This window comes from Adiantum capillus-veneris, chromosome 9 (genome assembly GCF_014529385.1).
Source record: "Adiantum capillus-veneris isolate H3 chromosome 9, ASM1452938v2, whole genome shotgun sequence".
Taxonomy (NCBI): Eukaryota; Viridiplantae; Streptophyta; class Polypodiopsida; order Polypodiales; family Pteridaceae; genus Adiantum; species Adiantum capillus-veneris.
The window spans coordinates 116,816,465-116,844,076 of record NC_140939.1 but is presented as its reverse complement, the minus strand read 5'-3'; the positions used below and the strand labels follow the sequence as shown (position 1 = coordinate 116,844,076).

At 47.1% G+C, this 27,612-nt stretch overlaps 1 protein-coding gene across 9 annotated transcripts in view; it reads left to right on the top strand.

Moving 5' to 3' along the window:
* Positions 1-27,612, top strand: part of SOS1 (sodium proton exchanger, putative (NHX7) (SOS1)) — a 234,962-nt gene that overhangs the window by 177,614 nt on the left and 29,736 nt on the right. For all 9 annotated transcript variants that reach the window (XM_086519996.1, XM_086519995.1, XM_086519994.1 and 6 more), the window contains 3 exons: positions 3,988-4,206; positions 4,585-4,791; positions 4,870-5,113. In XM_086519996.1, coding sequence (XP_086376122.1) covers positions 3,988-4,206; positions 4,585-4,791; positions 4,870-5,113 — 670 coding nt within the window. The remainder of the gene's footprint in view (positions 1-3,987; positions 4,207-4,584; positions 4,792-4,869; positions 5,114-27,612) is intronic.

The following is a 27,612-nucleotide window of genomic DNA, read 5'->3' as shown; positions in this document are numbered from 1 at the left end:
TTCACTGAGTTGGTGTGGATGAAAAGCAAACTTTTGGCGCCTCTCCTCCGTGCTGGCAAGCTCCTTGCGAGCTTGCTGCAACTGCTCCCTCCAACCAAGGACTGTCTGGATGCTGCTCCTACATCCTCTGCAAGAAAGCAACGCCCCGTCGGAGACTCTGCTCCTCCTCTCTCGCTACAGCCAGCCGGGCCGTAGACTCCTAAAGAAATAGTTGACTAAGCTGAGCAAGTCCAAAGGCCACTCTGTCAGCGTAGGAGAGTCCTGCATGTCAAGCCCTCTGTCCAAAGAGCCACCACTCGTTTCTGAGCGTAGAGTCCAGCAAGACCCTCTCAGGGATGCGAAGCATCGTGCTCCCCCTCCTCTGTGTATCTATCACTGCGAGGATCACTGGTACATGGTCCCAAGAAGAAGTCCCAGCCAGAATGCAAACTGACCTACTCGAGTCACAGAAGTGGTCACTAGTGTAGAAGCGATGTATCCGAGATAGATTCATTGCTCCCACTCTGTGGTCCGAATGAGAGAAGGCCAGGCTATCTTGGGGCCTGACAAAGCTAGAATGCTGCCACACATTTGAAACCCTCAAAGTCATACATGACCTCTCCCAAGCTGCCAACTCTCAACTCCATGCATAGTAGTATGGCTAACTCCAATCCTGTCAGAGGGTCCTCCAACATGTTGAAGTCACCCCCAATGCACCATTGCTTTGCCTGCGGCAGAGAATCTACAATACTAGACCAAAACTCTGCACGTGCACTCACCACATTGGACACGTAGATGTTCAGGAAGCCCATGAGGCAACCCTGAACCTGCATAGTAATCCATTAAGCCCTGCTTGGCACAATAATCCCTCTACCCACAATGGCTGCTGGAAAGAATCCACATTAGTCATACATACCCCACCTTGGATGCCTCCAGGTCCAAATGCAGCGGACCAAAACGTCTCATAGCGACCATGCAAAATCTGATCACACCGTCTAATGTGGCTGTCACAAAGTTGATGCTCTTGTATCATAAGAATGTCAATCTCACCACCCACAAGGCATCTCTGAAGCTCCTGACGCAGCCGACCCCTAACGCTGAAACTGGGGCCCTCCTAATCCTTGCACATTTCATGAGATGATCCTCATGGAGTAACTGGGAGAAAACAGATGTAGCCAACCTCTCTATCTTTGAGGCTGGTTTGGATGGGAAGTAATCCACATCCGAACGACCTCTAGACAAGCGCTAAAGAAGTGATTGTCTCGCCCAATCCCAAGCCGAGCAAAGGGCTATATCCTCTGTTTAAGAATCCTCATGTACAAATTCATAACAAGGAGGGGTCTGAGTGTCAGCAAACAAATGCCCACAAGGTGCCTGCAACCCGTTGCGTACGGAGGCGTCACGCTGAACTTCGCAAGAGGCCAAAGTGTCTGCACCAGATCTGTCCCCCCTAAGTCCCCTGTGTGGTGTGAGAACTCAGTAGCTTGAGTCTGGAGCCAGTCAAGAACTGTGTGCTGGGTCCACTCTGTGGGATCCCTACCGCATAGCGGAAAGGAGAAACCCACGGCTTTGTCGAAAGCCTCAATGCCTCTAGCTGCAAGAAAGAGGACGTGGACTCGAAAGCAAGCCTCCTCCAGGTCAGGAGAAGAGTCACCCAAAAACCGTGTGAATCTGTAGTCGAAGAAGTCCCAACGTCTACGAATGTCGAAGCTAGTCAAACCTCTAACTGCTGCAAAAGGAGAAGTCTGCACCAAAAAAGGCGGCCTCAAGTGGGGCTGTCCCTCTCGAGCCACACGACTCATAGCGAAAGCACTACCAGGAGATCGACTCGCTGCAAATGCGTGTCCAGTCCCCTGCATCTGAGGAGGAGTGGTGGGGTCGGGAGGTGAGGCTGTGGGCCCCATCGGGGAGAAAGAAGGGACGGGAGGCGAAGGTTGAGGTGGGAGGACGGGGAGGGGGAGGAGGCGGGGGAGGCGGAGCGGCAGCGTCCGAGGGAGGAGGGGGTGGAGGAGGTGGAACTGAAGTGGATAGAGCCTCCTCAGGCGGGTCTTGCTGAAGGGGGTCAAAACGGTTTCTAGTCGGAACCCAGTGCTGCTGAGCTGCAGACGGTCGGCCACCAGGGGGAACAGTGGGGCGAGCCCGCCCCTGTCGGGAGCGGCCAGGCACATGCTGCCAATCGTCAGCTGTCTGATTGCTGGTCTCAGTCGAGGTACGAGCGTGTGCGTCGTGTGCTGGCTGTTGGGCTTGCTCAACCTTGGGAGGCTGCGCATGGCTATGGGTCAAGGTGTCCTACGAGGACAGGCCTTTGCCAAATGGACCATGTGTTTGTAAATGAAACACTGATTCAGGAGGCCCGAATACTCCACGCTCTTATGGAACTAACTCCCACTCACCCGAGGTAGGAGGATGATCTTCAAGAGAGTGTAGGTGTTCTGAACCAGAACACGTACTGAGTGGATGCCGGTCGCCTTGGTAGCTACAGAGGCTTCCATGCAAGACTTCGTTCTCAAACCGAGAAAGAAGACGGAGATAGGAAGGTCTGCCTCCTCTACCAGAACATATGTAGCTAGATCAAAACCATGTCTCCACTATCGAAAGTGGGCTCCAACTGCTCGGATGGCCAAGGGGCTCATCGCGATGACCTTGGACGCCATCTTGGAAGTCTCGAACTCTATCAAATAGTAGCCGCGTACGAGGAACTGAGCATCCAAGATCTTGCCCACCTCTGCGAGTAGGCAGGCTTAGAGATGATCACGCACCTCTCCTTTGCTGGGTCTGGTGCCGACAATCTTGCAGATGACGAAAGTCGCCTGAAGGCGTTCCACCTCTGCTGCGACGCTCGCTTGCTCTGTCCGCAAAAGATCAAGTCGGATGGTGGGCTCTGTAGGGTTGGGCAAGGGGCCTTCTTGAGAGTCCTTGTGAGGTGGAGCATGAGCCTCCATCAGTGTCTGCTGCTGTGGAGAAGGGGTGAAGTGACATCGGCGAACGAAGGCCTTCTGCTGGAACGAGCACATCGAAGGGGCTGGCGAGACCAACCAAGCAGGACCGGGGGGGGCGCGGGAGTGGGCGAGGAGCTGGGCAGGCGGGCAAGGGGTGCAGGCAGTGGGGGAGGGCGGGAGAAGGGGGGGATCGTGATGGTGAGCAGGGAAGGGGGGGGGGGGGGGGGGGGGGGGGGGGGGGGCAGAGCAGCAGCAGCGAGCAAAGGAAGTATTCAAGCACCCTCTGAGCATTGAGTTTACTGTGTCCCTCTTTCCTTTCCGGTCTTACAATTGTTGTCGTCATTTCATTGGGAGTTTCTGTAGCTAGCTGTGGTCATTGTGGTGCTTTTGTGAGAGAGATTTCTTGTGCACACTGCATTGAGGGGACACCTACAGACACTCACACCAGAGAGCACGAGCACGACAGAGTCTTCTTTCTACACAAGCATATCCAATCTTATCTCGTGGTGCATGCTGATATGAAACCTCCCCAGGCATTGGCAAGGAGTGGAACTAGAGATAGCTTAAATGTATCACTCACACAGAACCTCCATCCACTTCATAGGAAAAGAGTCAAGAGAGGCTAGCTATATGAGTGTAGTGATCCCTTGGCATGATTGTAGGACCAGCCCACTATTTGGGGGCTTCCAAGACTTTGTTCTGCTTTTCTACTAAGTTTTTTGCTGTAGCTATTACGTTCATTTACAAACTGAATGTCAAATTTTGAGGAAGAAAATAAAAGAAATCTCGGCCTTGAAAGGGTTAGCTCACTTGAAAGGAACAGTAGCCAGGATTGACAGGGAAATAATTTTTTGGGGAGTCCCTGCATAAACTAAATGGAAAAGAGAAGATAGTAGATTGACAGTGTTTAGGATAAGCAGATGTCTTTATTTTTATTGCAACTGAACACTTCGGAACCTTTGTAGGTTTTTGTTTTGGTTTGGATTAGTCTCTGCGTTATGAATGGTGCTAAGGGCAGGAACATGGCGCACAGCCCGTAAATATTCCTTCCTGTTTTTTGTTATTTCAGGCAGATTTAAAACGACTCTCAAGGAATCCTCCTTTAGTGAAAATGCCCTCTACTGTGGAAATTTTGAGAGGTCATCCATTCATTGGCTCACAACCTGCTGAAATTCAGGAAGCATTGATAAACTCGGCAAAAGAAGGGATAAAGCTTCGAAATAGCTTACTGTACAGGGAGGACGATCGAGCCGAGGGGATTTGGCTAGTTGCAAATGGTGTCGTTCAGGTTTTAATTGCTATACTCTCACCACAGTTGCTGCAGCTTCTGATTTTCTTTATTATTGTTGACCTGCCACAGTGCAGTGTTCTATCCATACCTTTCAAAAGATTTCTTGAATGAAAAATCCTGGGGCTTGAAGTTTTCAAGCAGCAAAAATTACAAGCCTCTAAAAAAAGAATCTTGTCTCGAGTCTTGTAATTACATAGCTCCTTTATTGTCTACTAAAGGCAGGTTACAAAAGTCCTGCTCATTCACTAAAACCTTAAAATATCAAAAAGAGGTTCTACATCTATCCATCGCATTGCATTTTCTTTTTCTCTGGTAAAGCTACCAGGTTTACCTGTAAGCTTGAGCGTAACGAGTGTCTGTTTATGCCTGATGCAGTGGAATTGCAAAGCATCTTCAGGGAAGCACCTTTTGCATCCAACTTTCTCTCATGGAAGTACATTGGGGCTTTATGAAGTGCTGACTGGCAAGTCATACCTATGCAATCTGAGGGCTGATTCTGTGGTGCATTGCTTCTTTCTTGAAGCACCCCATATTTTATCCACACTGCGTACAAGACCGGAGGTTGAAGAATCATTTTGGAGGGTAAAATAATTTTCTTGGAAGATAAAAGATAAATTTTCAGCTGGCCTGAATAGTTACTGAAATATACCTTTTGCACAGGAGAGTTTACTTGCAGTTGCAAAGATACTCTTGCCTGAAGATTTTGAGCGGACTGCATTGCAAGAGCTAAGAGTCCTGACGATGGAAAGATCCATAATGAGAATTTATTTGAAGGGCGAAGTCATAGGTATTATTCCAGGGGAAGTTGGATTTCTTTTGGAGGGATTTCTCAAACAGGAAGGCACAGAAGAAATTCTTGTGGCTCCTTGTGCACTAACAAACAATCCTGGAGAAGCTTATCGAGGTTTGGTCCCTCACATTGATCCGTTCCTCGTCTTGTGTCAATTTCATGTAAAGGCTCTCATAATTTCAGTAAATGACTGTTGCTAGCAATTGTTTTACTGGATACTAACTTAACATAAATGTGTCACAACAAGGATAGTAACTATTAGCATGATACAAGCTAACATAATCCACCAAGTATAGAAATGATTAATTACTTGTAAGTACACTACCTGAGATAGGAATGCATAAACAGACCAGAAAATTCTGGGTATGATTATTTTGGGAGGGACCATGCTGTTGTAGCTCAGGTTCTTATGCTCATAGGATCTTTACTCCTAGAGACTTTTGAACCTTGGTTGTGTATGTGATTTTGAGTTATTTAAGCAAGTGACAATAGCTGATTGAACCCTGCTTGAAAGAACCAACCCACAATCAAATGACTTGATACGCTATATTGAAACAACAACCAACTGCTTTGGTGAGGACATTGTAGGCAATGCAAAAAGGTAATTGGGCACCATTTGCAAAGTTTCTCTCAACTGTCTCAACTGGCTCCATGGGTCCTGAAAAGGCAAAGCATCTTGCTCTCGAGCTGAAGCCAGAAGTCTACAGAAAGGACACTGGCAAACCATGCTCAAAAGTCACTTAGAGGAGAAGCAAGTTCAACACTTTTTTGAATGGTGGGAAGGACCTCTCCCCAATTTTCTCTGTCAGTCTATTTTGTTTTGTAGTAGGTTTATTTTCAGCACGTTTGTCCTTCCTGCTGATGAAAGATAAATTGCAAGAAAGAAAGCCTTATTAACGTGCTGACGACGATGGGATGGGAGAGATGGGCCGAAGAGAGCTTATTGTAGGGAAAAGGGGTGAAGTAAGGGCTAAGGAAAAGGGGTTCGATGAATGAGCGTATAAAAGAGGGCTAGGGCTGAGGGATAAGCGTGATGAGGGAAAAGGGCTAAGGGCGCAAAGGTAATAGGCAACACAAGAGTGGGGATTGCGGGTGTTCATTTTTTTGCTTTATTTGTTTTTTCTCATCCTATTATTTCTCTTTCTTGTATTTTCAACTCTCTTCTAATCATCATGGGGAAGAGTCCTTTCAAGTGTTCCACAGGTACAACAGTTTTAGCAGCTTCCATCCTTAATAACACGAGCTACATTGTAACAACATATTTGGGATTGAGATTGTTTGCCCTGCTGACCAGGTCCCCACTACTGAAGGCATTCTGCATGTTATGGACCCCCTCAGCTCTGATGCCAGGAAGTATGGATGTTCCATATTGGCTTGTCAAATGTCTATGCCCCCAATCATGCGAGGGTGAGCACAAAGTTTTGGCCTATAATTACAGATATCCTGCTTGCAGTTTTGCACGTGTGTGTGTGTGTGTGTGTGTGTGTGCGCGTGCGTGCGTGCTCGCGCATTTTGGGGGGGGGGGGGGGGGGGGGGGGGCTGCTGGGGGAGAGTCAATTCTGCCCTGCGCGTCCTTTGCCTCTGCCTGCGTGTGAATCAGCTCCTGCGCAAGCCTGCAGCCCTGTGGCAGGTCAGCCCTGCGCGTGCTCTACCTGCGTGCCAGTGACTACATACGCCTGTTTCGGCTATAGTTCGTCTCACTGCAGTAGCTTTGTTGGGCAGCATGCAATCTCTGAAGCCGTGTGCACCGGCGTGTGGGTGTGTGTGTGTGTGTGTGTGGGTACGAAGGTGTGCGTGCGTGCGTGCGCGCGCGCGCGCGCGCGTGTGTGTGTGTGTGTAGATTTACAAAAAAAAGAAGTGTGTGTGTGTTTGGATTGGCAGCAGGTCTCAAAGTTAACTTTTGCAAATCCAAGCTGTTGCCTCTGAGAGAGTGTGACTGGCATAAGATATTGTGGCCTGGGGAGATTGTTCCTCCCCATGTTCTGGTTCGCCATTTGGGTTATCCGCTAGGTTTGAATGTATCGGCTATGAAGAAAACGGATTGGGTGCTCCAACGTCTACATTCCAAGTTGAACTATTGGAAATTGTCCACGTGGCCACTTCATGTGGGTCTCAGGATTGTCCAGTGCATCCTTGTGGCTTATGTGCAGTTTTACTTGCCTTTGTTATCCTAGCCTCGGTTGCGCTTGCAGTCTCTCATGTCCAATATTTTAGAGCATTTTTGGCGGACCTTGTCTACCAAGAGGGGCATTCCGCTTCTATCTATGGACAAGCTGTGTTCTCCCAAGCGGCTTGGAGGGTTGAATATTTTGGACTTGAGACGTCATCTTCTGGCTCGGAAAGCTATGTTGTTGCCAGTTTTGGTGGAGCAGCAGCAACCCTGGGCTCTCATGGTCACACATTTATGTGCGCACATTGTCACCCCTTCTTTTGGTCATTGGCAACTGACTTATTGGGATGTTTTTGGGAAGCTTGAAGGACACATTCCTGGATGTCCCTTTACTTCCTCTAATTGTTGATTGGAAGGTTGTCACTTAGCATTTGGCTTGGGATGGTCGACAATCCTCTGGGGGTAACTCTCTTCGCTTGGAGAGTTTGCATTGGAGCAAGGTTTTTGCTTCGACTTTGGTTCAACGGTCTCCTCGCCAAGCGCATTTTCTTTCCCAAAAAGGAATCTGTCAGGTGCATCAGGTGGTTGATGACTCGGGTTATGTTCTTTGTTCTGCTGATGCTGTCTCCCGCTTTCGGTTGGGTCTTCACTATTCTCCTCTCTGGTGGGAGATTCAAAACATGCTTGCTGCTCATTCGCCCATTCCTCCTCTAGATGAAGACTCTCGCTTCTCTGATTGGAATCTGGCTACTACCAGATTGGACTGCATCTCAGCTGCCAGTGTCTATGCCATTCTTCAGTCTGATGTATGGATTGTGCATCGGGGTAATCAGCTGTGGTCGCTTTCCGAGTCATCCTTGTCGTGGCAACACGCATTGTCTCGCATTTGGCAGAGTCATCTGCCTTTGAAGGAACGTGTTTTCTTGTGGCGGTGCTTGGTGGGAGCTCTACCTGTTGGCAGTGTGTTGCATGCTCTGTATATTGCGCCTTCCCGCTGCCCCAAATGCCTTGAAGCTGAGGAGACTGTGCCACACTTTCTGTGGTGTTGTCGTCACTCCAGAGCCTTCATTCGGCAAGTGTCGACTGCTCTTCGACTACGTTTTCCTTCCGGCTCCTTTCACAGACGATTTTGGTTTTTTGGGGTGCTTCGGTCACCACAATCTCAGTTTGCGGTCTTCTTCACTTGGGTCAGATTTTGGACTATGTGGGCCATTTGGCATCATAGGAACTCCCTAATGTTCCAGGGCACTTTTGTTGACCCCTTTCCCTATTTCAAATTATCTCTTGGTCAAGCGCTGCATTTTGCCTATGAAGCTGAAGACATCACTCTTTATGCCTACAGGATTTACTTTGACTGTTTCCAGCCTTCGGAGCCTCATAGTGCTCTGTCTTTTGTATCCCTTTCTTTCCGTGGGTTTTCCTCGCTTTGAGGTTTCCCACTTGTAAATTAATCAAAGCAGATTTACAAAAAAAAGTGTGTGTGTGTGTGTGTGTGTGTGTGAGATTTTTCAGTGATGTGAGTGATTGCACATGGAGATCTACATGTGGTGGGGGGGCTCTGTGTGTCGCTGTGTGTGTGTGTGGTTGCTTGGGTTCGCTTTGTTGTACGAGTGCAGAGTGTAATTCAGGACTATGGTAAGCAGTACATGTTTCAATTATGTGGCGATGTTGAGGACGCCAACCACATGTATCAACAGCTCCAACAACTTTTAGCTAACACACGTTCGTTGTCAGAAAGTGAATTGACAGCCCTTTGTCAGGCCCGGGTGAGTTTGCAACGAAAATTGGTTGAATGGCAGACTCGTGCGCGCCATCGAGCATTTGTGGACAAGGGATGTGCCTCGAAACAATTTTTTAAGCACTTGCATCATTCAAGGGCTTCTCAAACTATTAAGTGGGTTATGTTCCGACCTGGAGCTTGGACAACCTCAAAGCGCGAGCTTGCGAATGCCATGGTGTCACATTTTAGGAATGTTTCCCCCTCCCCCTCCCCCCGCGGCATCTGGTGAAGTTATTAATGCACGCCAGCTTTTGCTAGCTACAATGTATTTAATTGTCCTGCGTCATGATGCTTTGGCCATGGAGGTGGATTTTACAGAAAATGAATTGCAGTCGGTATTGCTTGCTCTTGGCAGATGGCATTCGATTGGTTGGGACGGGCTCACTGTCGAATTTTTTATCTCCTTTTGGGAGCCTCTGAAAGAACCTTTGCTTTACATGATGAACATTGCATGGGTGAAGCAGTGTTTGCCGATGTCTTGGAAAGAGGGTTTGTTGAAGCTATTGCCCAAATAAGCGCTTTGTGAGCAGTTCTTTCATTGGCGGCCGATAACTCTTATGTCGGTTATATATAAAATCTTGGCTAAAATCATTGTGAACCGCATCAAGGAACCTCTTATGGTTGGTATCCACTCCGCGTAGTATGGTTTTATTCCTCGTTGCCAGATTTTGGATAATTTGGCTAATGTATATCGATTGGAATGGAATATGCAAAGTATACCCAATAGGATGTTCTTGTGATGCAGTTAGACATTGAAAAGGCTTTAGATACGGTACAATGGGATTTCATTGTTGTCACGATGCGGACCCTTGGATTTGGTCCTAAGATGGTCAATGTGGTATACTTCTTGTATGCTGACAGTACATCTCTAGGCCTCCTTAATGGGGAGCTCACAGAACCTTGGCCTCTTGGATGCTCTGTGAGACAGGGTTGCCTGCTTAGCACCTTGTTGTATGCCATTGCCACCCGCCCCTTGTTACTGTATTTGGATCATTTGACTTCGCTCGGTCATCTTCATGGGCTGCAATTACCGAATGGCAAAGACTTGGCAGGGCACGCCTATGCTGATGATTCGTTGTTCATGCCCCGCAATAACCAGGATGATGTGTGTGAAATTATGCAGGCATTGGATACATTTGGCCTCGCAGCAGGCCTTAAGGTTAACTTTCACAAATCCAAACTCTTGCCTCTGGATGTTTGTGATTGGCATCATCTTCTGTGGCCGGGTGAGATTCTTGATCCGCATGTGGAGGTCAGGCACTTAAAATACCCTATCGGTTGGCAAGTAACTAATACACAACAAATTAATTGGGTTATGCAACAATTGAATGTAAAATTGCACTATTGGAAACTGTCTACATGGTCACTACATGTTCGACTTGGTATTGTGCAAAGTATCTTGATGGCATATGTTCAATTTTACTTGCCGTTGTTGCACTCTCCTCGCTTTTGTCTCTCATTGCTTATGTCTAATATTGTATCTCACTTGTGGTGCACTAGCTCTCATAAGAAAGACCTCCGTTTGTTACCAATGGAAAAACTTTACACTCTGAAGCTTCTTGGGGGGCTCAATATTTTGGACCTTCGACGCCATGCATTGGCAAGGAAGGCTATGTGATTGCCTACTCTTGTGCGGCTATTGCAGCCATGGACAGTTATGGTTGTTGATCTATGGCAACACGTTACCACTCCCGCTTTTGGTTGTTGGCAGACCTCCCTTTGGGAGATTTTGTTTGGCAAGATGGATGGTTATGTTCCTGGTTGCTTATTCACCTCTGGCTTGCTCTTTGCTTGGAAAGATGTTACAGATCATCTCTACTAGCATGGCAGACAGCAAGCAAATGGGAACTCCTTGCCTTTTGATCAATCGCTTGGTCGAGCCTACTTCTTACTTTGTCTCTTACCCTGGTTGATCAATCGCCTCGTCAAGCCTACTTTCTCTGTGGTCGTGGCATCTGGGAAGTTGCTTATTCTTATGAGGCAGCATCACGCTTTAGGTTGGGCATGCATTATCGTCAGATTTTGAGCCTGCTTCAGCATATGCTGGCTGATTTCCTCCCTGTTCCGCCGCTGGTAGGTGGTCGTATGCAGGATTGGACTTTATGGGACACTCATATGGATGCGATTTCAGCCCGGCATATCTATGCTTCTCTTGTGCAAGACTCTTGGCTGGCTGATCAAGTAATGCGCTCTGGGCTTTGCACAAATCTGAACGATGGTGGAGACAGGCTCTCACTGCGATTTGGAAGTCTCGCTTGCCTCTTAAGGAGTGTCTATTTCTTTGGTGTTGTTTGTTGAGAGTTCTTCCTGTTGGAACTCTCCTTGCAGCACGTCACATTAGCTCCTCTTGTTGTGTCAGCTACTCCGCTGCTGATGAGAATGTCAAACATTTGCTTTGGGATTGTCCCTGCACCATGACATTCCTTCGATGCGTTTCTGCTTGTATGAATCTTGGATTTCCTCGGTGGTTTTTCACAAACGTTTCTGGCGTTTTGGCATTCTTCCGACTTCCCTCCAAGGTTTTGCCATCTTTGCATGGGTCAAATTTTGGTCGCTGTGGCACTATCGCAATCTCCATATGTTTCACCGTCATGAGGCGGATCCTTTTCCATCCTTCAAGATTTCGCTGAGGCAATCGTTACATTTTGCCTTTGACAATGGGGACATATCCCTGGAAATCTTGCAACTCTTCTATGTTTGCTTTTAGCAATTTTACATTGCAGAACACAGTTGTGTTCTTCCCCTTGTATCTGAGCTTTTTGGTGGGTTTTCCTCGCTTTGAGGTTTTCCACCTATAATTAGTCAAATCAGATTTACAAAAAAAGTGTGTGTCTGTGTATGTGTGTATGTATCTGTGTATGTGCACGTTCTTTGCCTGCGAGGACAGACGTGCACCCTGCCTGCGAGTAGCGCGTGAGACTGCACGTTAGCCTACGCGTGTACCTGATGCTGTTCCTGTACGTGCCTGCAGCCCAGAGCTAGTCATCCTGTCTGCTCGCTGCGTGCGTGACAGTCTTTGCACCCTTCAACAGCCTATCTCCAGAGCAACTCGTTGGGCAGTGGGCTCGCTTTGCAGCCCTGTGGGGGTGTGCTGCAGAAGGTGTGTCAGGGCAGGGCGTTTCAGCCAGCAGGTGGTGCTCACCTGTTCAGAGATTTTGTGGATTCGTAGTGTGTTATGCTCAATATTGTGGCACGATCAGTGCAAGATTATGTAATAATGTTGTGGCTTTCACTGTACAGAGTTCCAGTTACCTCCCATAGCTTTTGCAGAGTTTTTTAGCCGTTTGCTTTTGTTTGGCGAGGTTTTCTTGATATATGTTCGACACTCTATGTGTGTTTAAGCGTCGGAGAGCCATGGAACCTACTTCGGAGGCCGCTTCAGAGATTAAGGCTTGTTTGTATGAGGATTTCGAGGAGGCTCGGCAAGCCTGGAATGGTTAGGCGCCTGCTCTTGAGGTGCACATTCCCGTGCAGGACCTCATGGATCGAGTAGCGCAGTATGTAGTCATTTTGTTCTTCCCAGGGAAAATGCGTACAGCGCAAGATATCGGACAATGGGTCGATTTTTTTCTGAAACGACAAGCTGTTCGTGGCGTTTACTTCGGTGAACGCATATTTTATCAAGTCCTGCTTGCAGATATAGAAGCGAGAAATCTTTTGCTTGAGATGTCTCCCCTCTTCTTTAATATGCAGATGACACATGTTCTACTGTGGGCACTTACTAAAGACTATCAGAGTCTTATTCGTCACAAATGCCCGTTGTGGGTGGAATTTGTTGATTTCCCTCTTATGTGGAGACCTTTCCTGGTATTGTTGGCTGTGCATCTTGGTAAGGTGATGCCCCCCGAAGTAGGATGCGAACACAAATAGGGTTTGCATCCTTTGTGACAATGACAAACAAACTCCTGAAGGAATTATGGTTGACTCGGGAGACTCATGGGTGGGCAAGCGCCCATTTAAACTTAAATTGGATAAATTTGCAATTCTTGGTTTCGATGTGGCAAGTTTGGTCGTATGCAATCTGAATGCCCGGAGCCAGTCTCGCAACCTCCTCTTTCAGTTCTTCCTTCTTCCACCGCTATCCTTACAGGTAAACCAATTGGTGAAGCTAAGCAGAATGGAGCCTAAGGTGGTTTCGAATGTGGAGAATGGGAAAGGCAAGAGATCGCAGTCCAATGATCTTGGGAATGGGATTGCTGTCAAAGGCAAAAATGTTGGGCCTATTGATACTGACTCCTGGGTGGTGCCTAAACAAACATTGAAGATTTGTACGCCACCTTCTTCTCGTAATTATGTTCCCCTTGTTAATGCCAATACGAATGCGTTATTTAAGCAACTTTCTTGTAATGACAATCGCAGGTTGATTGACGCATGGGAAAAAGGGATGCACTCTTACAAAGATGTCCTTCCTTGTGAGACCTCCATGGAGCTCACATGTAAATCTTGTGGACACATTGACTCAGTGGATGGGTTCTCGTATGCATGTAGTGGATGGAGACGTGTCTATGGGCACCTCTACTTGATTCCTATATTTATTGCCTAGATGATCAAAACTTTTTTCCATTTTGGCTTATGATACTGGAAGTGTTTAGTATACTTGAAGAAGCCGTGTGAATGTCACACAACTCTCCCTTTGTCACAAAGTGATGACGTGGCGGACAACAAAATTCTAATTTCTGATAGAAACCCTAAAAAAACTGCAAACCCTAATTTTTGCCTCAAACCATAATTTCTGGAAATCGCAGAGGTCAACCAAAAAAAAAGGATATTTTTGAGCGACGCAAATCTCAGCTTTTGGCCAAAAAAGCATAATTGCTTTTTATTGCTCTCATTTAGATTGAGAGAGAGAGAGAGAGAGAGAGAGAGAGAGAGAGAGAGAGAGAGAGAGAGAGAGAGAGAGAAATGAAATGAAATGTTATATTAACGTCTTCAAAAGGCCAAAATGACCTATGAGACCAATCAGTTACAAAATAGTGAATCTAATACCATGTCTGGGTACAAAAGAGAGAGAGAGAGAGAGAGAGAGAGAGAGAGAGAGAGAGAGAGAGAGAGAGAGAGAGAGAGAGAGAGAGAGAGAGAGAGAATTTGCTTTTGCTTTCAGAAACTCTGTGTGAGAGAGGGAAAAGAGAGAGAGAGAGAGAGAGAGAGAGAGAGAGAGAGAGAGAGAGAGAGAGAGAGAGAGAGAGAGAGAGAGAGAATTTGCTTTTGCTTTCAGAAACTCTGTGTGAGAGAGGGAAAAGAGCTTTTGCTTTCAGGGCTTTTGATTTTAAAGCTTTTGGGGCTCTGCTCTTGGGCATCCTTGTAACCTTTAAATAAGTGGTGAGAGCTCCACTTCTCATAGCATCTGGACGCAGAGTCTGAGAGTGAAACCCTAGCCACTTTCTTGTACTTTGATCTGATTAATATAAAAAGAAATACCGAAAGGGGCGCCAGTCTTTGGGACCAATATCTCTAGGCACGGAACTCTGTTGGGCTAGTGTACATCTATTGTGATCGGTGACTTCTTTTGAAGTGGTTATTTGGTGCTGTCGCGGTTGATTCTTGACTTGGAGTGTCCAAGTCTGTTACACCCTTATATCATGTGTGGCCATGGTTGCCTTCTTTGAGGAGAATTCTATTGAATTTGCTAAAAAAATTGTGCGTAAAACATCTTTGCAAAGTACAGAGCACAATTTGCATTGTGCAATGGATGTCCAAAAACTTCCAAGTAGCTCTTCTCGATGTTTTCTTTGATTTCTCAGTGTTGATACTTTGATTTCCGATGCGTAGTCAAATTAAATGCATCTCATACAATGTGTGTGGGTTATGCAACCTTGATAAATGGCGATTGTTCGGACACTATGTATATACATGTAGGGCAGACAATGGACATATTTGTTTTGCAAGAACATAATCAGCACGAGTTTGCCGATCAATGTTCTTATTTTGTCGGTTATTGGATTGCATATGTTGGCTTGCAAGATTTCTCGTGTTTACTGATGCTAGTTTGTCATGAACTTAACCCTGTTTTATTGCATATTGATCCGCATGGCCGGTGGATGGTTGTGCAATGTTTGTTAAATGGTATGGTATATGAATTTGGAGTTGTTTATGCACATACAGCCTCTGGGCACAAAGCGGCTTTATGGCTAGATATCTCTTCTCACCCATGGACTTCCAATGCATTTTTTTGTGGTGACTTTAATAATACCCCTGCTACGAATGATAGTACCACGGGCAATTCGCATATGTTACTTGAGGAAAGGCAAGAATGGGATCATCTCTTTGCCTCTGCTCGAATGACCGATCTATGGCGCTGTTTGCATCCAAATGCTTTTGGATTTACCTTTCAGCATGTTGCTTATTCTTTTTATCGTGCACGGTTGGATCATTGGTATTTGCTTAATGGGCAACAGTATGAAGAGTTTGTACGTGATATGAGGATTGATTATACAGTGCGGTTATCGGACCATTGCCCTCTTTTGTTGTGGTTGTACTTCGGACAGTCTCTTTGTGATTGGCCTCTACCTAGGAAACATTTGCTGCATGTTAATAGTGCAGGGCTACACCAAGCTCAATATGGTTTCATTCCACGTCAAATCATGGACAATTTGGCAAATGTTATGATGGAATGGAGTATGCTAAATACACGCAGCAAGATGTGTTGGTCATGCAAGTGGATATTGAAAAGGCTTTTGACACTGTGCAGTGGGACTTCATTACTGCCATGATGAGGTGCCTAGGGTTTGGTCCTAAATTGGCCAATGTGGTTTATTTCTTGTATGCTTGTAGTACGTCTTCGAGGATCCTAGAAGGTGAATTGACAGAATCGTGGCCACTTGGTTGTTCGGTTAGGCAAGGCTGTCCCCTTAGTGCTTTGCTATATGCTATGGCCACTCACCCTTTGTTGATGTATCTTGATCATTTGACCTTTGCGGAGCGTCTTCATGGCTTCCAGTTACCCTCAGGTCATACCTTTATTGGGCAGGCTTATGCAGATGACTCATTGTTTGCGTCTCACAACCAGAGGATGTCCAAGTGATTATGGAAGCCTTGGAATTGTTTGGGATTGTGGCCGGTCTTGAAGTCAGCTTTCGTAAATCGAAGCTTCTGCCACTTCGTTCTTGCGATTGGCAGTCTATTGTGGCCAGGTGAGATGGTTCTTGTAAATGTGATCACTAGGCATTTGGGATATCCAATTGAATGGAACGTCACTCACACTCAAAAAGTGGATTAGGTTATGCAATGCTTGAATGTCAAATTGCAGTATTGGAAGCTATCTACTTGGCTGTTGCATGTTCGCCTACGAATCGTTCAGAGTATCCTGATGGCATATGTTCAGTTCTTTTTGCCACTGTTGCATTGGCCTCGCCATTGTCTTGATTCTCTTATGTGAGCCATTCTGTCTCATTTGTGGCAAACTCATGCACACAAAAAGGCTTCCGATTGATGTCGATGGAGAAGCTTTGTACACCTAAATGCTTTGGTGGTCTGAATATTTTGGACTTGCGTAGTAGGGATGCTCTTGCAAGGAAAGCTATGTTATTGCCTACACTTGCGCAACAATCTTAGCCTTGGACTCTTATGTTTGCATACCTGAGCCAACATGTTGCTACGTCTTCATTGGGTCATTGGCAATCAACTATTTGGGAGGTTGTATTAGGTAAAATCGACGGACATATTCCTGGATGCCCATTCGCTTCCACTTTGCTCTCTGCTTGGAAAGAGGTTACAGTTCATCTTTCATGGAATGCACAGCACGAAGGAAATTCACTTCGTTTGGAGAGCCTTCATTGGAGCCGAGCATTCTCTTACTTTGGTTGAGGATGTGGTGGATGCAGCCGGATTCACTTTGGAGTTTCCATTCGCCGCTCACCGATTTGGATTGGGCATGCATTATCGTCAGTTCTGGAGACAATTGCAACAAATGTTGGTTGATTTTTTACCCGTTTCGCCTTTGCTCGATGGCGTTCGCATGTCCGACTAGAATCTTCGGGAAACGCCCTTTCGGGATATTTATGCTAGTCGAGTTTATGCTCTTTTTCTCCCTCAACCTTGGCATGTTTTTTTTTTTTATAGAAAAAGATCCTTCTATTAGTTAATGAAAACTGCCCATAGGGCTACATCCACCTCTGCAAGAGGGGGCTACAACAAGCATGGTGGGGAGACTCTCCCAATGAAAAAACAGCATATGTACAATGGGGCTAAATCAAGAGATGGGAGGAGGGAAAAGCCACACAGGTGGACAGTAGTGCCATCTGAGCACCCCCTGGACCATGGAGTAGAACGGCCCAGGGCGCCAGAGTCGAAGGAAAGCCTCGCGGCGCTCCCGCACGCGGTCGGAGCTGCCCTGTAGTCCCTCAAGCTGTCCTCTGAGAGTATGGATCAGCTCTAGCCAAAAGTCATGAACAGTCTCTGCTAGTGGTACAAGGCGAGCCTCAAAGATGCAGAAACAACGGGCCCGCCAGATGAACCAGAGAGCTAGGCCGCTGATGAGCTCCCAACACTCCGCTCTCTCACTGCTCCACTCCTGTGGAGTAAGGTATGTAGCAGGCTGGAGTGTAGGTTGACCCCCTTGTATCACTATCATCCTGCTGGTGGAAGATAGCTCAAACTGAAGTGCCGGGCCCGTGAGGGTGGACCAAGCCGCTGCCCCCCAAGTGTACTGTCGAGCTGAGGAGAGGGCAGGCATTAGCCGAAGAACTCGTAGCCACACCTGCTGGGCCGAGGGACAGGCCCAAAGACAGTGACGCTGACTCTCCACCAACTGGTCACAAGCTGTACATGCGGCCGAGAGACCACTATGTACAAGCCAGCTCCCTACTGCTGTGGCTCTGTGTGCAACCAACCACTGGAACAAGGTGACGCGCCTCGGCTGTCTGGAGTCCCACAGCCTCTGCCAAAAAGCTGCCAAGAACTCAACTGTGAGACCCTCCTCCTGCCAATGACGTGCTGCAGCGGGGCGGGCCTCACTCTGTGCTGCAAGTATATGACGTCCAAGCCGAACAGTGTACTGAAAGAAAGGGACTCCTGGGCGGTCTGCAGAAGAAAATGGGTCCTTCTATAGCCACTCACCAGGATCCCACTGTACTCGTGCCAGTGGACAGCACTCCCAAGCCCATAGCCTCCAGTGTCCAGTCTCAAGAGCTGTTGGGTCAGGGTCTATGACGCAAGTCCTCCCATAGATGCCCACAACACGGATCCTCTGGAAACAACACTCTGCTACCTGCGGGGCCTCTACTGCAACTCTCTGTAGTCGTCCCCCACCCTGAAGCTCGAAGAACAGGGCTGGGACAGTCTCTGAGCAAGCCCTGACTGAAATGAGAACCTCCAGTCGTGTGAAGGCTCCCATCCACCGGGGTGCCACTGGCTCGAGAGGCGTGAGCCAGTCAGCTGGAACTGACTGTGAGATGTCCTGACACATGCTCTGAACCCCTCTCATGCCGTGTAGCTGGACAACCTGCACCTCCTCTGACAAACCTGTGAACTCTAGCCAGTCACCTAGAGAGCGCGCTGGACCTGCTGCCATGGGACCCCAAGAAACATGAGGCCTACTCCCAACCAAGTGGCCTCGCTGAGTGCTAACCATGGGGTTCCAGACGAGGGGCTGCCGTAGGCGCTCCTCCGTGCACGTCGGCTATCTCTGCTCTAGGCCACGCCGTAATAGCTCCCAAGACCGAAGCAGACTCACAGCGAATCGGTCCTCCAGTTGATCATTATAATGCTCTTTGGCACATGCATAAATTTGACATCTGGTGGAGAAAGCTTCTATCTACTTTGTGGAAAAGCCATTTTCCTTTGAAGGAGTGGTCGTTTCTTTGGCGTTGTTTTGCTTGGTGTGCTTCCGGTGGGCACTTTTCTTAGAGCATGCCATATTTGCTCTTCTTTGGGATACTGACAAACCAACCCCGAAAGGCATTATGGTTGATTTGGGGGACCCATGGGTGGGCAAACGCACGTTCAAACTCAAATGATATTTCAGGTGTGGTAAATTTGGACACATGCAATCAGAATGTTATGAACGTGTCTTGCAGCCACCTCCTTCAGCAGTTCCATCATCGGCTCTCGTCCCTACAAGCAAATCTATTAGTGAGGCTAAGCACAATGGAGTTTCCATTGCTTATATGACTCCCAATGTGGTAAAAGGGAAAACCAAGCCTCCTCAATCTATTGTTCCTGGTAATGGCAATGTTGTGAAAGGTAAGAATGTTGGGTCTAGTGATAATAGTTCTTGGGTGGTGCCTAAAAACACAATGAAGATTTGCACTCCACCCGCCTTCTATAATTATGTTCCACTTGTTAATGCTAATAAGAAAGTATCGTATAAACAACTTCCATGTAATGATAATTGCACGCTGATTGACGCATGTGAAAAAGCGATGCATTCTTACAAGGATGTACTTAATGGTGAGACTTCCATCTCGCTTGCAACTGTGTGGAACCTTTTTTTGCACTAAATCATCAGATTGGACCTAGCAGATGTGGTGCATGAAGATGTGTCTATGGCCACATCTACCTAATTTCTTACATTCTTTTGCCAATTTTACATATAATCTTTCATTCATAATCGCATTAGATGCATCTTGTACAATGTGTGTGGGTTATGTAACCCTGATAAGTGGCGGCTAACCTTGCACTATGTAAATACATGTAAGGCAAATATAGTTGTTTTTGCAAGAGCATGCGTTTGCTGGACAGTGTTTCTATTTTGCTAGTTATTGGATTGTGTATGTGAGTAACGACCCACGCGGTCGCTGGATGATTGTGCAATGTTTGTTGAATGGTCAAATCTATGAAATTGGAGGCATTTAGGAGTTGTAACATGTAAGGATTCTAGGTGCTAATCCTTAATTAAGTACTTAAACTCATGATTAAGACTTAAGAAACTTGAACTGAACTCAGAAACAAGACTTAGAAGACTCTGTGTTGATTGATTGAACTGTTAAAAATTGAGTACAATAGGCTCCTTATATAGGAGACGAAGAGACAGAAATGAAAAGACACGTCTCTTGGTGAAGAGACATGACTTTAGACATAAAGACACATCCTTTCGGTGAAGTGCTGCAACCATTGGGCGAAGAGTCGCACCCGTAGAGCGAAGGGGTGTGACCAATCGTCGAAGGAGTGTGGCTTTTGTCGAAGAGGCACGTCTCTTGGATGAAGGGGTGTGACCATCCAAGCGCAGGGGTCCTCCTTGGCACGGCACTTCGCGTATCTGCAACTAGGAGTAGATGTATTGTTGTTAACATAGTCACAATCGTTACACTCCCTCCCTCTTTAAATAAAACCCAGGGTAGTTGAAGAAAATTCCGGGAGAAGGAAATGTATTGTTGTTGTGCTTCTGCATTCAAAGCTCTTTGTTAAGTCCCATGTCATGGCACTGTTATTGACCATGACTATTTTGCCAAATTGAAAATTGATTATATCTGCAACTTGATAATTGCCTTTGTCAAAGTTATATGTAACTTCGAGCTTTGTCCAATAAAAGATTGAATCTTTATCTGCTTCAAGTAAAACTATTGGTAAATTGACTTGAGTTTTGTGTTGAGTGATGACCATTGGTTGAAAAACTGTAAGGTATTCCATTGGTTTATTTGGAACAATCAAATCCTCTTGAACGGATGTCGTAGACTGAGATAGAGTAGTGTTTGGAGGTATATCCATCTGTAAAGGTTTATGTGTGGAACAAGTTGTGTCTAAAGATTCAATTGGAGCGACTGAAGTCATGCTGCAAGAGTTTGCATTAGTTTTATCCTTTTGCACCGCTGAAGGCAAGGACTAAAGTCTTCGAGTTTGAAGAATTATCATTCACCATAGCATCTGGTATCTGTTTAGAGACAAAGATTGTATTCTGTAAGGGTGGTGACGAGGCGAATTTTCCTGCCTGGATCACGATCAAAGAAGGGGTTATGTGCTTGTTGGTTGTCACATAAGAACTGGAATCTTCTGAATCTTAAGCTTTCTCACCAGGTATTGAGGCTTCCAATTGAGAAGGGGGAGGTTGAGGGAGTTGTCGCCTCTTAGACCTATGAAGGATCCTCTTGCACAAGGAAAGGATCAATAAATCTTCAACTTTACCACCATCAGATAAGAAAGACTTAAATGTAGGGCATGGCTCGCGAGGGAGAACTTGTCCAGCGTCGCCGCATTCATGATCGAGTACTCGACTAGGGTCGGATATATGTGCCACTAAGTAAGCCCATCTTGATATCGATGATGATCCGTTGGAAGCTTCATATTGCTGCTTATGTTGTTAATGATTCGAATAAGAAGTTGGTTGCTTAGTACTGTAACTTTTCCAAGAATATTCATGCTGAGACTTTTGTTGCTCGCACGAAGGTACTTTGTGTCTAGTTGTCTCGGAGAAACCATGCTTTGGGTGAGAAAATTTCGGTTCCGAAGGCTTATGTTTGAGTGGTTTTTTCTGGTCGACCACTGAAGCGTTGGAAGAAGATGCATGTATTGTCCGAGAAGTTGTTGGTTGACTCCGAGAAGGGTGTTGGTTGACTCCGAGAAGGGTGTACAAATTCTAAAATCGCTGGCTGTCTGACTTGTTTTGTTTTTTAACGTAAGTTAAATGAGAAAGGGTGCTTTCACACGGCCCTTTTAATTAATGTGAGTGGCCGGCCATGGTGGGAAGCCACTTTGGGGTTTTAATAAAAACAAAAGGCATGCGCTGCTGGCTTTGTGATTTTTTTTTTGAAAAAATGTTGAGGCCTTTGCACATTAGGGGTGGAATTGGTCCTGGCCCAAATTTAAAGTGGCCAGCCAATTTAATAAAGGCTTTCAAAACTGACCATCAGCGAAGAAAAGGAATCACTGGCTGCGCAATGAGACGTCGAGACTCTCCAGAGAGGCATCGCCAACGCATATGAAAATTGCACGCAAGAGGTGCATCTGCCAGGGCTGGGGCTCTCAAGGGGTGCGACCCGTCATCGCCAAGGGGGGCGAGGCAGGATGCTCCAACGCATGGAAGAGAGGAACGCAAGGGGTGCATCCCTTCAGAGAGCTACATGCCAGGAGTGCAACGGGTATGCCGCAACACCCATCTCCATCTTCTGTCTTCTGCTTGACTGTATTTATATAGAAGAGAAGGTTACCTCATGCTGGATTGTATATTGTCCATCGTTCTTTTGCTTCCATGCAACTGCAGGAAGGGGGGAAGAGGGTAGCGGCGAGGGTGAGAGGCTCACAACCTTCGGGTCCTTGGAAAAAAAATTTCTCTGATACCACTGTAAGGATTCTAGGTGCTAATCCTTAATTAAGTACTTAAACTCATGATTAAGACTTAAGAAACTTTAATTGAACTCAGAAACAAGACTTAGAAGACTCTGTGTTGATTGATTGAACTGTTGAAAACTGAGTACGATAGGCTTCTTATATAGGAGACGAAGAGACACAAATGAAAAGACACGTCTCCCGGTGAAGAGACATGACTTTAGATGTAAAGACACATCCTTTCGGCAAAGAGCTACAACCATTGGGCGAAGAGTCGCGTAGAGCAAAGGGGTGTGACCAGTCGTCGAAGGAGTGTGGATTTTGGCGAAGAGGCACGTCTCATGGGCGAAGGGGTGTGACCATCCAAGAGCAGGGGTCCTCCTTGGCATGGCACTTTGCGTATCTGCAACTAGGAGTAGATGTATTGTTGTTAACATAGTCACAATCGTGACATAACAACTGCCGTCTCATGGGCGAAGGGGTGTGACCATCCAAGAGTAGGGGTCCTCCTTGGCATGGCACTTTGCGTATCTGCAACTAGGAGTAGATGTATTGTTGTTAACATAGTCATAATCGTGACATAACAACTACCGTCTCATGGGCGAAGGGGTGTGACCATCCAAGAGCAGGGATCCTCCTTGGCATGGCACTTTGCGTATCTGCAACTAGGAGTAGATGTATTGTTGTTAACATAGTCACAATCGTGACATAACAACTGCGGTCTCATGGGCGAAGGGGTGTGACCATCCAAGAGCAGGGGTCCTCCTTGGCATGGCACTTTGCGTATCTGCAACTAGGAGTAGATGTATTGTTGTTAACATAGTCACAATCGTGACATAACAACTGCCTGACAAAAACACTCACTACTCCTGTCCGCACCCCCCCCCCCGCCATCGTTGCCCTCGCGTAGCCTCATCCGTCCTCACCTCCTGTGCATAGCCTCTCAGCTCTGCCCTACGCGCAACCCCCTGCCTGTTCTCAGTGTGTTGCCCCCCCCCCCGTCCACACCGTCAGCATCCCGCCAGTTCCCCCCTCGCTCACCTCGTGCTCCTCTCACATTGCTCACCCGTGCTCTTCGCGTAGTCAATTGCCCTACTCACTCGCTTCACCTCGCATTCAGTGACGCCCTCGACCACCTTCTGAGCAGCAGACACAGATAGAGGATTCTGCTCCGCCACACTGCAGCCCCCTCGCCCGACCTCGTAGAACCCACCATCTGACTTGCTTTTTCGCGTACAGAGCAAGCGAGCTTAGAGGCAAAGGTGGCGCGCCTTCAGGCCATGTTATGTGCCGCTAGGGGATCAAGCCCGAACGTTGTCGGGATGGGCGTCTAGTGTCCAGGCGGATGTAGTGTGAACCTGGCCAGTGTGGCCGGCCATTATTATAAAAGGGAGGCCAAGGCCTCATTTGTAGTTATCGACCCCCGCTGGCAAAGTGCCAGTGATTAGCCCGTGAGGCTAGGAGTGCGCGAGGTCACCTTGAGGAGGTGAGGCCGTGGCCTACGTCCTCGGACGCTGGCCAGTCGGGGAATCTTGATTTCGCGTAATTTTTAGTAATTAACTGCTGAAATTGTGCGTTTTTCTTCTCGTAAGCTTGTACGCAAGTGATATGTTGTACGGACGGAAATCATATTTTCACTTACATTTTCTGATCTTTTATTGAAAAAAAAAACAGCCATTTTATTGGTCGCATTGCTGAATTTTACTGCTTTTGCATGAAAATCAGGGAATTAATTACTTTATTTATTCCTGTTGCAGTGAATTTCAGCAGGGTATGCTCTCTCTGTTGGAGCAAAGAGAGAAATGAAATGAAATGAAATGTTATATTAACGTCTTCAAAAGGCCAAAATGACCTATGAGACCAATCAGTTACAAAATAGTGAATCTAATACCATGTCTGGGTACAAAAGAACTAGAAAAGAACTAGAAGTGGAACAAAATACTACTACTACTACTACAATCTAAAACTACGTGGGTGTAGCAGCTGATACAATAGGTACCCGGTAAACTGGATGTAACAGTGTGTGAAACAAAGATGGAAGAAATGGTGAGGATCCATCCTCATCTGCACTCTGGATGTCGAGAGAGTATGGCTCGAATCTTCTGTTGTAGTCTCCGTCGATGCTGTGTAGCTCCTCTCCTCAGTCGCGGTCGTCTGTATCTCTGTAGCTCCAATGCTCGGTCGATGAGAGTGCCAGTAGTGATCGAATGAGTGTGGGACGAGCTCTGCAGTGGTGGCTGCTCCTCTGGCTGTCCCATATCTAGTGAAAAGAAATCTGTAATGTGTCTCTGGGACTGCCTCTCTCTAGCTCTCCCCAGTAAAGTGTCTCTATACCTGTGTAACTCAAGTAGATATAGTCCAAGACATCTCTGATCCTCATAACTCATGACCCTAGATAGAGGACCAAAACCCTCTCTGAATAAGCAGTGGAAACGCCCCCGTATCTCATAGAACACTGTGCAATGACATATGTAGTGCAACTCTGTCTCTGGCTCTCTCTGGCATAATCGGCATATCCTGCTGTCTGCTGGTATCCCTCTGAATCTACCGGTCTCAATCTCGAGCTGATGTGAGGATGTGCGTATCTGACCAATGGCACAACGCAAACCATGAGACATATGTGTGTCCATGTAGCTGGGTCGAATCACAAACCCATCTCCTGTGAGGTGGAGAAGATGCTCTCTATAGAAAGCCATCTTTGTGCTCAACTCCTGAGGCGGCTCTATCCATGTCCTCCTGGTGTCGAGCTGGATCAGGTCCTGACGAATGAGTCTAGTGATCTCCACCCGTGTAAGAGATAGCGAGGGTGCCTGAAGAGAATACTGGAAAGGGGGCAACCTGTCCATGGTGAAGCCATGCGTCTGAAACCATGAAGTCATCTGTGCATACCAGCATGAAGTGTCCCCCTGTAGAGCTAACTGTCTGGAAGACTCAAGGGCCAATCTAGCATATCTGTCTCTAGTAGTATCCCATAGGCTGTGCACAAAGGACACTGATCTGGTAAGCGCCTCAATCTCCATGGGGGGGGCAGCTAGCTCTGCTCGAATGATCGCGTGAGGTACGGAGGCCTTGGCTCTAATCAATCGGGAGATCATAGATACCAAGGGCCTCTCCATACCTCTCCAACCATCCTGGCCTACAGAAGGTCCCCATACCTGTACCCCATACATCATAGCTGAGGCTACTAAAGTATCAAAGAGCCATAACTTTGTCCGAGGTTCCTGGAACTGAACCTGCGAACACATCCTCTCCAAGCCTCCCAAGGCCGCATAAGCTCTGGTCAGTCTAGTCTTTGCTGCTCTCCCCAAAGAAAACCTCGGCCCAGTGAAGACTATCCCAAGGTAAGTGTATGCATCTGTATACTCCACAATCTCTTGACCATACGTGAAGGTCGGTGCCGATCTCCTGATCCACTGCGGTGTGGTGTTAAACACCATGACCTTCGTTTTACCAAGGTTTACAGACAATCCACTATCCTCTGCAAAACTGTGTAATGCATCCAACTGTCGCTGCATACCCTCTGGTGAGTCAGAGATCAAGACAATATCATCAGCATATAACAACAATGGGATCCACGTCCCTGCCAGCTGGGCACCTCTATCACCCTCTCTGTCAATGTAATCAGACACCTCATCAACATACATACCAAATAGAGTAGGAGACAATGGGCAACCCTGTTTCACCCCGATAGTGGAGTGAACTAAGTCAGATATCCCCTCTGGGGTGCGTACATGTCCCATCACTGATCTGTATAAAGCCATAATCCTCCAAATCAACACTGTGGGCACCCCCATCTCATGCAGTCTGCGCATCAGTCGAGCTCTCGGTACCATGTCAAATGCTTTGCGAAATCCACAAAGCTACAATAAATCCGTCTCCCATGTGACCTGCCCTCCTCAATGATAGCTCTGAGTGTCAGAATATGGTCAAGAGTGGAGAAACCCCTCCTGAAACCTGCCTGTCCCTTTGCCCGTACACCCTCACCCTCTGCCCAGTTACTCAACTGCTGCTCAATAATGGATGCATACAATCGTGCCAGTGTGTGTCCAACCATAATAGTGCGGTAATTTCCAGGCTCTGTAGGATCACCTGCCTTGAATATAGGCACAATAGTAGACAACCTCCAAGTCTCAGGTAATCCCTCACACATGGCACGATTGAACAACACTGCAAGAACCTCCATCAGCATATCCCTAGCATGTATAAAGTGCTCCGCTACTAGACCGTCATGATCGTAAGCCCTCCTGGTCCTCATCCTGTCAATGGCTCTCTTTACCATCTCAGTGGTAAAGAAGGTGCTCGTAGGTGGACATGGCTCTGTAGGATCTGGAAGGGGATCCTGCCCAAGAACCGTATATAACGATGTCGCATACTGGCCCCACACATCAGGAGAAGTAATCACTGGGGGAGGGGAGTGCTCATGGAAGAGTCGCCATGCCTCGCCTGAGTCTCTACTCAAGAACAACTGATACAAGTCTCGCTCCATCTGGGCCAGGTAAGCTCGTTTCTTCTTTCGCACAAGGCGCCGGAAAGCAATCCGCGACTGTCTGTAGGTGATGACTCCTAAATGAAGATCCCTCTGAAGCTGGGCTCTCATCTCTCTGCACTCCTCATCATACCAACTATTCTGGGGCATGCTCCCAGAATGTCGCCTCCGATCCGGTTGAGTGTGTGGGTATGCCTCTGATGCTGCATCATGTAGTGTCTCAGTCAATAAAGTAGTGCACTCCTCTACTGAGAGGCCTGGAGCAACTGTGCATAGACGATCCCAGATCGCCTCTGTATAAACCGAGTCAGTCTCTGGTGTAAATGTATAACGGGTGTGTGACCTGCCTCCTGATTTCTGGGCTGTACTAAACTGAAAAGATACGGACAGTGTCAAGAGAGCATGATCCACTGCTACGCCCACTGGTCTGGCTCCCACCGTGAAATCCTGAATACAAGGAATAAAGCTCGGCTGTGTCATAACATAGTCCACTGTACTGGCCCCATGTCTGTGTGGAAAGCATGTGAAGCCTGCTGCTCCAGGAAACCGCTGTAAGCCATTAAGTATGGCTAGCCCATGTGTAGTCGTCATCTCCGTGAGGTATCTCCCATACTCAGTCTGCTCTCTGTCATGTGAGCATCTGTCAAACCCCAGCTCACCCACATCCAACTCTCTAAGCATCTCATCTGAGGTGTCGTAGAAGACTGTCTGACAGTTGCCCGTTCGAGCATTGAAGTCTCCTAGGAGGATGATATCACCATCCCTAGAAAACTCCCATATATCATCATCTAGAATTGAGAAAGGCGACTGCCCTCTGGATACAGCATATACTGACGTACTGGGGGGGAAGTAACATATAGCAATATATAGAAATCGACCTGTGTCAGCTCTCAGCCTCACCCACATGTATCTAGCCTGATCATCTCTCCGTACAATATGTAGTAGTGGCTGTAGCTCCTCCCTAAACAACACCGCTACTCCTCCTGAACCTCTACTCCCATGCTCAGATCTCGTGACTGTTCTGTGGGCTGTCTCCCATT